At 51.0% G+C, this 10,812-nt stretch overlaps 1 protein-coding gene across 4 annotated transcripts in view; it reads right to left on the reverse strand.

Annotated features, from left to right (window-relative positions):
- OTUD5 (OTU deubiquitinase 5) overlaps positions 1 to 9,489 on the reverse strand; it is a 29,304-nt gene extending 19,815 nt beyond the window's left edge. For 2 of the 4 annotated variants that reach the window (XM_005887658.3, XM_070365683.1), the window contains exon 1: positions 8,126 to 9,489. In XM_005887658.3, the coding sequence (XP_005887720.2) occupies positions 8,126 to 8,719 (594 nt within the window). In that variant the 5' untranslated portion in view covers positions 8,720 to 9,489. The remainder of the gene's footprint in view (positions 1 to 8,125) is intronic. The other 2 variants (XM_070365685.1, XM_070365684.1) reach the window with 2 other exon arrangements.
- Between the last annotated feature and the right edge of the window lie 1,323 nt (positions 9,490 to 10,812).

A 10,812-nucleotide genomic window follows, 5' to 3' on the forward strand; every position in this document is an offset into this window, starting at 1 on the left:
GGACTTCGGGTGATTATGACGTGTCCATGTAGGTCCAATGACTGTAACAAATGTACCACTTAGTGGGGGACACTGATACTGGAGGAAGTTCTGCATGTGTGGGGTCAGGAGGTATATGGGAACTCCCTGTACCTTCTGCTCAGTTTTGCTATGAACCTATAATTGCTCAAAAAAAATAAAGTCTATTAAAAAAATGTCCACGTGTCACTTAAAACATTTTCCATCTCAACACTAAACAAACCAGAAGCAGCAGACCTTTCTTAGCCTCCTCACGCCATCTGCTGGTCACCAGAAGAAGTCAGCCTGAGCCCGCATCAGGCCCAGGGGCCAGAAATCTCAAGGCTGCTCCTTGGGCACACCACCCAGCCCAGGGATTTACAGGATTTGGGCTACTTATCAGACAGAGGGGATCACCTCTCCGCAGGCCATTTTTAACTATCTCAGATGAGAGCAATTCCTGGCAAAGTAGGAAGAATAAAGTCTAGAGGATAAAACCTCTGGGTCCAAGCTCAGCTCTGTCACTCATTTGCTGCGTGAGTTTAGGTAATCTACCTGAACTCTCCAAACCTCAGTTTCCTATCAAATGGGGGATATCTGAGCTGCCTGACAGAGCTGTCAAGAGGCTTAGAGAAGTTTCAGGAACTGAAAAAGCTTTCTAAACAACATACCATGCACTGGTGAGGTGGTCACCAGAAAGAGAAGGGACAAGACCAGCACACACACAGGTGACGTACAACTGAGAGGCCCTCAGAAAGTCCTAGGTGAGTGGCTAGACAGGAAATGAAGCACAGGGGACAAGAGAATACCCTACAGCGCCACCATCAGGGCCCACACCCCAAGAAGGTGTGGCTGGCTTTCCAGAGATGACAAAGGCACCTGGAAGCTCTTAATGGGCTTCCACAGGCAGCACAAACTCTTGTTTATGTGTAACATGCCAGCAATCCAGGTGTCCCTCCTTCCCCAGAGGCTGTCACACTGGACTAGCCTGCTCCAGCCAGTTCCCCTATCCCTGCCCTGCAGGTCAGCCATCTTCCAGTACCATGGCACCTGCAGAGAAGCTGCAACTATGACTACAATCCCAGACTGGACAGGAGACGTTCTAAAGCAGCAGCACACGTAACAACCTCTTGATTTCAGGTATGGGGGGTGGAGATCGACAGGGGAAAAGGGGGTCAAAGAGCATGAGAGGTGCTCCTACCTACTCATCCAACAAAGGTTTACCAGGCAGCTACTAAGTCAGACCCTAGGCTGGCAATGAGGACAGAAAAATGAATCAGATTTGGTCTCAACTGTGATAAATTCATAAACTGCTAGGGGGTGGGGAAATAGGCAATGTCCACACACAGGTGTGAGCAGGGCTTTAAAAGAGGTGAACACAGGGTCGCTGTGAAACAGAGCAAGGGACCTGCGTCAGTCATTAAAGCTGGCATCTGAGAGGAGGTGCCACCTGAGTAAAGAAGTAAAATACCAAGACCTCCAGAAATGCTTAGTAATCACTTCTGTCATTCCAGGGATGCCAGAGACCCAACAATGAGTCCAGTAGAGCTAAAGTCCTGGAGAGGACTAGGCAAGCAAGCAGGGCAGAGCCAGGAAAAAAAGACGAATTTCTATTAGCCAAATGCCTACCATGCCAGGCGCCAGATGCAAAAGGTAATCTCATTTAACTGTCCTTACCACAGCTCAGGTGGCAGGAAGCATTATCTTCATTTTATAAAGGCAGAAAGGAACTGGGATTCGGGCATCAGCAAAGCCTAGTGCAGAGGCAACAAGAGAAGGAAGCTTCATGAATCACAGCATGGAAACACACCTGGCAACCCATTTGTGAAAATCTTGATTTGTCCTTAAAAGTGGAGAAGGCCTGCGTGTTCCCCTTGCACAAGCAAGGCTTTGGTCCTGGGGCAGCCAGACTGGCATCTGGGCCTGGATACGGAGGCCAGACAACTAGTCATCCACTGCCTTTGGCACCAGCAGCCTTTGGAGCAGGCTCTGGCTGAAACCCCTTCTCTCCCACTGTGGGGAGAAAACAGGGAGGTCATGGTCCTGGGCTTCCAAGAGAGCTTAGAGTCCCAAGAGCTCAGAACAGTCTTTTCCTTTCTCCAGCTAGATAGGAGCCTCCAAAGAAGGTGCCAACTTGGATGCTGTTTAGGAAAACGGCCCAGGAAGGAAGGGTTGGTGGGAGTAAGAGGTGGGAGCAGGCCCAGCCATAAGCCACATCAATGCCCTGGCCTAAGAAAGTCAAGTCCAGACCCTGGGATTTCACTGGTGGTCCAGTGGTTAAAACTCCACAGGGAGCATGGGTTCAATCTCTTGTCAGGGAACTAAGCTCCTTCATGAGGCATGGCATGGCCAAAATAATAATAAATTGAAATTAAAAAGTCCAGACCCTGAATCTTGCAAGCCCACTGCTGAACCTGAGGGCGACTCCCTCCACATCTCTGAGCCTCCAAAACGGGGCTGGGTAAAGCTCTCTGACACAATGGCATCTGAGGTACAAAACTGCAACCTGCTACTTCAAAGGTTCAAGAGAAGTTGAAGCAGCCGGGGAGACCCAACTGACTTAGGTTCCAATCCAACAATTATTAGTCAGTGATTAACTGCTCTGAGCCATAGTTTTCCAATCTGTAAAATGGGCTAATAACCCTCCCAATAACAGGGATACTGGGCAGACTCAAATATTACAAGACTGTTCAGTATGAGAGCACTTAATGAGTTCCCTTCCTCTCCCTGAAGGGAAACAAGAACATCCCTGAATAATGACCACCCAAAAATATCAGGCCCTAATCCCTGGAACCTGTAAATATTACAAGGAAAAAGGGTCTTTGCAAATGTGGTTAAGGATCTTGCGATGGGAGATTATCTTGGAGTAGGGTAGGACCTAAATGCAATGCAATTTCAAGTGTCCTTAGGACAGCAAAGGAGGATCTGACAGACAGGAGAGACCACCCATACACAGAAAAGCCAGGCAGAGGTCAGAGTGATGCAGTCAAAAACTAAGGAATGGTAGCAGCCACCAGAATCTGGAAGAGGACTGCATTCTCCCCTAGAGACTCTGGAAGAAGTTTGGCCCTGCCAATGCCTTGATTTTGACCCAGTGGAACCGATTTTGAAATTCTGGCCTCCAGAACAAAGAAAGAATATATTTCTGCTATTTTAAACTGCCAAGTTTGTGGTGATTTGTCACAGCAGCCACAGGACACAAATGTAACACCCTTGTAGCACTCCCTAGTGTGAACTGTGAGGCAACATGGCATGGCTCCCACCCCACAGGATCCACCTCAGCTGAATCCCACGCCCAGGGAAAGGGTTAGAATTAAAGCTGAAAGGGCCTGGAAACCCCCCTCCCAGCCTGGGAAGCTGCTGACCCTGTCTATTGATGAATGAGTTGCCAATGAAACAAGGAGGCGGCAGGGGGAGATGGCAGCAGCAGTGGTAGCTCATGGACAGACCGATGTGTAGGAAGAGCCCACAGCCAAGAGGTTTTTAGTATTCTGGACTACACAGCTCTGTCCCAGCAAGTCTGGTGCCAAGACCACCCCTCTCTTCCCCAAAACACCCAGAACACTGGCTCTGCTCCACCGGCTAAACATATGCAACCCATCCAGTGAGAAATACAGATGACACACTGCTCTTTAAGGACTAACAGAAGCTCTCCAGGGTAGAGCAATCAGAAAAGAGCAAGGCCCCAAACCTACTACTAGGCCACTGAAGGAGGGAGGGAATAATTAAAAAACAAAGATGCAGGGGACTTTCCTGGTGGTCCAGTGGCTAAGACTGCCTCCCAATATAGGGGGCCCACGTTCAATCCCTGGCAAGGGAACCAGATCCCACATAACACAAGTAAGACCGGGTGCAGTCAAAAAAAAAAATATTTTTTTAAAAAATGAAGATGCTATTATTCTCTGACAAAAATAAATGAAGTCCTGATGCATGCTACATGGATGAACCTTGAAAACATTATGGTAAGTGAAAGAAATGAAGTCACAAAGGACTGCATGTGTATGATTCCATTTATATGCAATGTACAGAAAAAAACAATCAATCAAGACAGAAGTAAATGAGTGGTTGCCAGAGGCTGAGAAGGGATGAAGGGATAGGGGATGATGATGATGCAGGGTTTCTTCCTGAGATGAAGAAAATGTTCTAAAAGGGACTGATTGTGATGACAGATGCAAAACTCTGTGAATACACTAAAAGTCACTGAATTGTACACTTTAAACTGGTGAATTGTGTGATGTGTGAATGATGTCTCAATAAAGCTGTTACACACACACACACACACACACACACAGGCCTACAGCACTGGCTGGGCAGAGGGAAGCTGGTAACTGCTTAAAACTTCATAGCATACCCCCAAAAGCCAAGGAGCCCCACTCAAAACTTTCACAATGGATGAGGGAAGTAGGGAGCAGGGAATTAAAGAGATTACAACGAGTACAACCTCTTTCCTCATCACTACCCATTTTTAAGGATGGAGAAACTGAGACCCAGAAAAAGTAACTGCAGAAGATACAGGACTCAAACCCAGACCCCCAGGCCAAGTCCAACCACTTGCTGCTATACCACTCTGCCTCCTGATCAGAGGAATCAGCAGGTTCATAGGTGCCAAATGAAGTTGTTGCAAAGGCTCCTAGGAAGAACCCAGATGATCCTGGGGAAACTGCAGAAGAAAAATCAGCCAAGGTCCAAGGTGGGCCAGGTCAGATAACCAGTCAATAACCCTGGGCATGGATGTACTTTTGGCAGCTAAGCAGGAGTCCTGGGATTTGAAGTCAGACCCGTCAGGTCCAAAGCCTAAACTTTTTCTACACACAATCCTACCTCCACACCATCCAACAGGCCTCTTAACAAACCCCAAGCTAGCTGGCCACAAAAGTCACTGTGAGGCCAACCCTGAGCCTCACACTTACCAGACTGTTTGTCCTGACCACAAAGCTTGGATGGCTGAGAGGGAACAGAGGAGCAGGGGAGGAATCCAGTTCTTCCTTGAAAGACACCTACCATACCCTGTCACCTCCAGGCCCAAAGGGCTTTGGTGTGAGCTCCCTGAAATCCCAAAGTTAAACAATGCCCCACCAGCTTTTACCTGACCAATGAGAAAACTGTGGCCCAGGGAGCATAGGCAGAACAATTCTGGTTCATCCAGAAAAGCCCTAGCAGAGCCAAAATGGGAAACCTGGCGGCTTGGCTACAGTGCCAGGTCCACCTTCTTCCACCATCTCAGCACACAGGCCCCCTTCTCAAAATGCTCTGTGGGGTCCTCAAGCTCAGGACCCTCTCAAGTCATTCTTTTCACAGGGGAGACTCTGGCAAGGCAGCCATACCTAGGAAAGGAAATCCCTGACACCACCTAGCACTGGGACCTCTGGGGTGTCAAAAGGGCTCCTACAGGCAGTAGATACAGTAACAGCACCAGGTCAGACAGGAAATCTTGGTAGTCACAGGGACCAGAGTCACCATGTGGACTCCTTCTCAACAACTCTCCCCTTTCCCAAGGGTTTAAATGGCTCTCTAGGTCACAAATGGCCCCAGTGATGGTTCAGGACCAAGCCTAGGGCAGCAGGAAGAATCTCTATTTTCATCCCCTAGTTGAATTAGGTAAGGCAAGAAGCATCTTCTTTGCCCTTTTGTCCCAAGAAGTGAAGAGAACATGAAACCTCTCCTCTGTCACTGGGAAGGGAAGGTATCATGCAACCACACGGCTTTACTTCCATGTTCTTATGGGGACAATAGAAGGGAAGAACTCCTAGCCTAAGAGATGGCAAAGGGGATGTAAGGTGGTGTCTTTCTAGTCACCATGGTGGCACATGACTTTCTCTGTCCCTGAAATTCCTTATTTCTGTGGAAAATAAGGAAAAGGCAAGGCACACTTTATCACGACCAGAGAGAGAAGAAACAACTCCTGGTCCGGACCCTGGCAGATGATTCATCCTGCCAGAAGTAGTAATGGATGAAAAGGGAACAAGGATGGGGGCTCAAGACAAGGCCTTGGCCCTGTGAAGCATAGAAAGATTTACCTGAGCCAAGGGGGGGAGTGTGGGTGGAGAATCCCCTGAAGTGGGGATGTCCCAAACCCCTTCCCTCACTCTGGAAGAAAAAAGCTTGTTGAAAGCTATTCAGGAAACTCAGAATACTTCTCTGATCCAGAAAATTAGAGGCACAGCTGAATCCTCCTAGTTCTTGAGGATAGTTCTTTCTCAGTCCTCATGTCCCCAGTAGTACCTGACAACCTTCTCATAGAAAGTAAGGGGGACTTCCTAGCCTGAGCTAGCTCAGACAGGGAATTCTTATGATTGTGAAAAGCATCCAGGTCCTCTGTTCAATGAGGGGTGGCCTTAGGCTACACTGCGGTGACATCATATCCTTCTCCCAGATGAGAAAGGATTGTCTGGTTGGGGGGTTGGGGAGGGAGGGAGAGCCTCATAACCCGAGGTGAGCTCAAGCCCCTCCCTAATGGAAAGAATCTTTTGTCCCAGAGGGGAAGCTCAGGCCCCTGGGAGGAGATTCAGACTCCTTACCTCAGAATCCCATCTTACCCATGTCCCCAAGGGGAATGAGAGCCAGAATTCAGTTCAAAGTGGAAGGTGGGCTTAGGCAGGAAATTTTATGACCCCAAAAGGCCTCTTAAGACTAGGGTACACATATGCTGTTTTAAGTGAGGTGACAGTTCTTTCAGGGTAGGTTCAGTTATCAGGTCCTAAGGTGGGGGAGGTGTCTCATGAACCCGAGGCAAAGTCAAACTCATGATGGGAGATGCAGAACCCTATTCCAGAGGGACTCTACCCATGCCCCAAGGGAAAGGTCTCAGGGCTCAATTCTGGTCTGGGGAGACCTCCTGTTCCGAAGGAGTGCCTTAAGTTCCTTGAGGGGGAAGCGTGGACCTCATATCTAGAGACATACTGGTCAGTGAGGTATGTATGCATCTCTTATCCTTGAGGGAAAGCTCAAGAATCCTTGGCACAGTGGGTCTCAGATGCCCAAAGAGAATACTCAGACCAGTCCCTGAGTAGAAAAGTCCCCTAGAGACCTCTGTGGGGGGGACATCAATTTCCTGAAGAGGGCTTCAGACCTAAAAGCCCCAGTCTATAAGCAGGGGGAATCCTAGGCTCCAGTATACAAAGCAGTGAGTCTCATTTTCTTGAAGAAAGGTTCAGGCCTGGGGGAGGGGTGTCCAGCCCTTAAAAAAAGCTTAAGCTCCTAGAGAAAGATTCAGACTCTTGTCTCCAAGGAGGGCTCAGATCCCTTAGAGAAAGCACAGACCCCTGTCACTTAGAAAGGGATAAATCTCATGTACCCTAGTAGAGTTTCTGATCCCAGGGTGTTGGTTTTGATCCTAGTACCCAAGTGGAAAGAGATCATAGGAGGGAGGGAGGGGGAGGGGAGGGGGAGAGAGAGAGAGAGAGAGAGAGAGAGGGAGAGGAGGGAGGGGGAGGGGGGGGGGGGAGGAGAGAGAGAGAGAGAGAGAGAGTGTGTGTGTGTGTGTGTGTGTGTGTGTGTGTGTGTGTGTCAGGTCCTTGACTTCTAGAAAAGAGAGTCTCAGACTCCACTGCTGCATGGTCCTGTGCTGTATCCCCCTGAGGAGGAGAAAGGGTTGTCCTATATAGTGTCTCAGACCCCTGAAAAGGATTTAGGTATCCTGCGGACACTCGTATCTCTGAGGTCACCACCTTATTTGTATTCCCAGGAGGAGGAATCTTAAGAATCTCATTCCAGGGGAAAAGAAATCTCAAGTCACCAAACACAAACCAAGATCCTTTGGAGAGTCAGGAGACTCCCCTCTCAGGAAGCATTCCATTCTGCCTGTCTCTCCTGGGGAGTGCCTACCTACTGGCCCTACACGATGAGGCCCCAGGGCCCACAATCAACTACGGGTCCTAGAAGAGACCACAGACTCCATCTTTAAATCCTCCATCTTATCTGGGGCCTCTAATCCCAAATCCCTGGGGTTGGGGGGGTGGCGGGGTGGGAGAGTGTATCGCAACCCCATCACCAGGGAAAAGAGTGCCAGACTCAAGAGAAAAGACATAGGCCCCTTGGAGCAGGCTCAAACAGCCTTCCTTGGGTCCCTAGCCAGTCTAGGGATCCCATCCACCACACTCACTCACCTCCCCCATCCCAATGCCCATACCTGCTCGACGGTGGCGGGGTCCATGGCCTCTATGCGCGCTGCAGCCGCTTCATATTCATCCTCACTGTTGTAACCTGCGCCGACCTCCTCACGCTCAGGACTGCCCCCGCCAACCGCACCAACCCCGGGGGCCTGACGCCGCCGCTTGCTGTGACCCGGCCCTGAGCAGCAGCCGCCCACACCCACGGCACCGCCCACGCCCACCACCACACCCGCCGCGCCCACGCCCGTCGCTGCTGTACCCAACGCATCACCAGGACCGCCGCCGGGACCTCCGGGGCCCCCGCAAGGAGGTGGAGAGGCCTGCTGTGGCCGAGGACCCGCCACGGCGCCGGGCGGCACGGCCAGCGCCCAGCGGTGAAGCGCACCCGGTGGCCCTGGGAGAGGGCCTTGAGGCGGTGGCGAAGCCCGAGGACGGGCCCCCACGACGCCCGAGTCACGGTCGCGGTCGCCGCCGCCCACACCCGTGCCGCCGCCGCCCACGCCTACACCCCCGCCGCGGCGAGGCGCCGGGGGCAGCGGTCCGGGCGGCGGCGGCTCGTTGGCGGGGTCGCCGTCGGGAGGCGGCGGCTTCTTTTTGGGGAGAATAGTCATGGCGGCACCGCCGAGTAGCCCCCAGCAAACCCGCCGCGGGGGACGCTGGGAGAGGACCCGGATTTTGGGGGGGCTACAGTGGTGCGCGAAGGACGACGGGATCGCCGGGACCCGGATAAAGAGAGCGCGGCACCGGTTCTCGAACCGTCGGAAGAACGCGGGTCACGCAGCAGGAGAACTCGGATATGAAGTCCAAGATTAAGGCACCTCGGCGAGCTTGTCGTAGCCTCTCCAAGTCCAACAACTTTATTGCTACGCTCGTTCCGGCCTACGGCTTCAAAGGAAACAGAACCAAAACAAGCACCTCTTCGCCCCGCCCCCTCGCAGGTTCTTGAACTACCGGGTGGGGCCTGGAACGTTGCGCAGGCGCGCCGGGGCACAGCCCCGCCTCTTGTTCGGAAGTACGTGGGCAAAATCTTCGCTGCCGCCACAACAATTGCGAGCACCAACCAATCGAAGCGGTTGCGTGGGTGTTCGATGATGACCACGGGCCAATCAGAAGCAGACGTCGCCCTCCCCTGCCCTCCGTCTCAGATTTCAGCCAAAGTCGGCACCCTTGTTCCTTGCCTTTCCCTTCGCTGGTTCCGTCCGGCTCTTCTTCCCCCGAGGCTCTGACTCGCAGGCAGGGGCACTGCGACAGAATAGCGTGGCTTGCCCCACGCACAAGTTTAAAGTCGCCTCCCTTCCAGGCTTTTAAATTGGCCGAAGTCAGCCGGACTGACTGCAAAAATATCAACACTCCCAGGGCTTAGCTAGCCCCTGAAGCGTCAATTCCGGTTCCACCCACCTACAAATTCACATCCGGTGGAGAGGCGGGCGCCGCTTCACCCTGGCAACAGGCCGAGTTCCGCGGTGATTGGTTAAGAGATGCCACCACTCAAGTCGGACGGGCCAACCTTGGGACAGACATGCATCGTGGGGACAAGTGGGTGTTTGGAAAGCAGACACGCCCTTTCTGGCATCCGCGTACACTCGCCCTCGCGTTGACCTCCCCGCCTCTGTGGCTAGCGCGCAGGCGCGGCACATAATTTTTTTTCTTTTTTTCCCCCTCCTCTGAAACTGTTTACCTGAATCGAGCAATGTTTATAAACCAGCTCGGTCACCAGCGTCTAGCAGTAAAGTTGGTAAAATTCCTGCTACTGAACGGATGGAGAACTACAAGCTAATCCTAGCTGTGCCTCTTCTATCTGAGTGATCTCTGACAAGTCATTTAATACCCACCCTATCCTTAGTTTCTACTTCTCTGTAAATGGCAATGATAATCCCAATTTAAGGATCAAAGGTTAATCCTTGCAAAGGGTCTGGTGCTATGCCTGGCACATCACTAAATTAGTCTGTACTGTGATGCAATGGAAAGGACCCCAAGCTTTTGAGTCAGGAAGACCTCAGTTCCAGGCACACGTGGACCATTACCACTGTATGACCTTGAGGAAGCCAGTGTCTCAAATTTGAGGTTACCCATGTGTGAAACAGGAATGATAATGCCTACCCAGACTACCTCGAATAGTTATGGGGGTGAGTTGAGCTCATGAACGAAGAAAGTGTTGTGAGGTGAGGGCTCCTTGCCAGTCTTAGGAGCCAAGCCATATAACAGGCCATCATATAACTCTTCTCAGTGCCACCTAACCTTCTCCCTTCAGATGCCAATCCTAGTTAAAGGTCTTCCCTAAAAGGTGTCAGTAATAAATAGACTATAATGGTATTTTCTGCTTATGAGACTAAATTGGAGAAGACTCACGTCTACTGAGCTGTTTGTGTTTAGGGCACTGTGCCAAATGCCTATGCAAATTATCACACTGAATCTTCTCATGACCATCTCACTTACCCATATATCCCACTCCCTACTCAATATTTGTCCAGCACTATACATCTGGAAGTGAACTTATGATAATAATTGTAGTCAACCTTCACCAAGTACTATGTGCCTGTCACTGTGTGCTCAACAGCTTTGAGGTTCCTTTTGCCAATGAATGAATGGCACCCTCCTCTAGTCTTTGCCCAAGACAGAAACCTGGGAGTTAACCCTGTTTCCTCTTCCTCAAATCCCACATACCTGTCAACCCCAAGTTTTGCCAATCCTGTCTCTGCAATCT

The sequence above is a fragment of the Bos mutus genome, chromosome X (assembly GCF_027580195.1).
Source record: "Bos mutus isolate GX-2022 chromosome X, NWIPB_WYAK_1.1, whole genome shotgun sequence".
NCBI lineage: Eukaryota > Metazoa > Chordata > Mammalia > Artiodactyla > Bovidae > Bos > Bos mutus.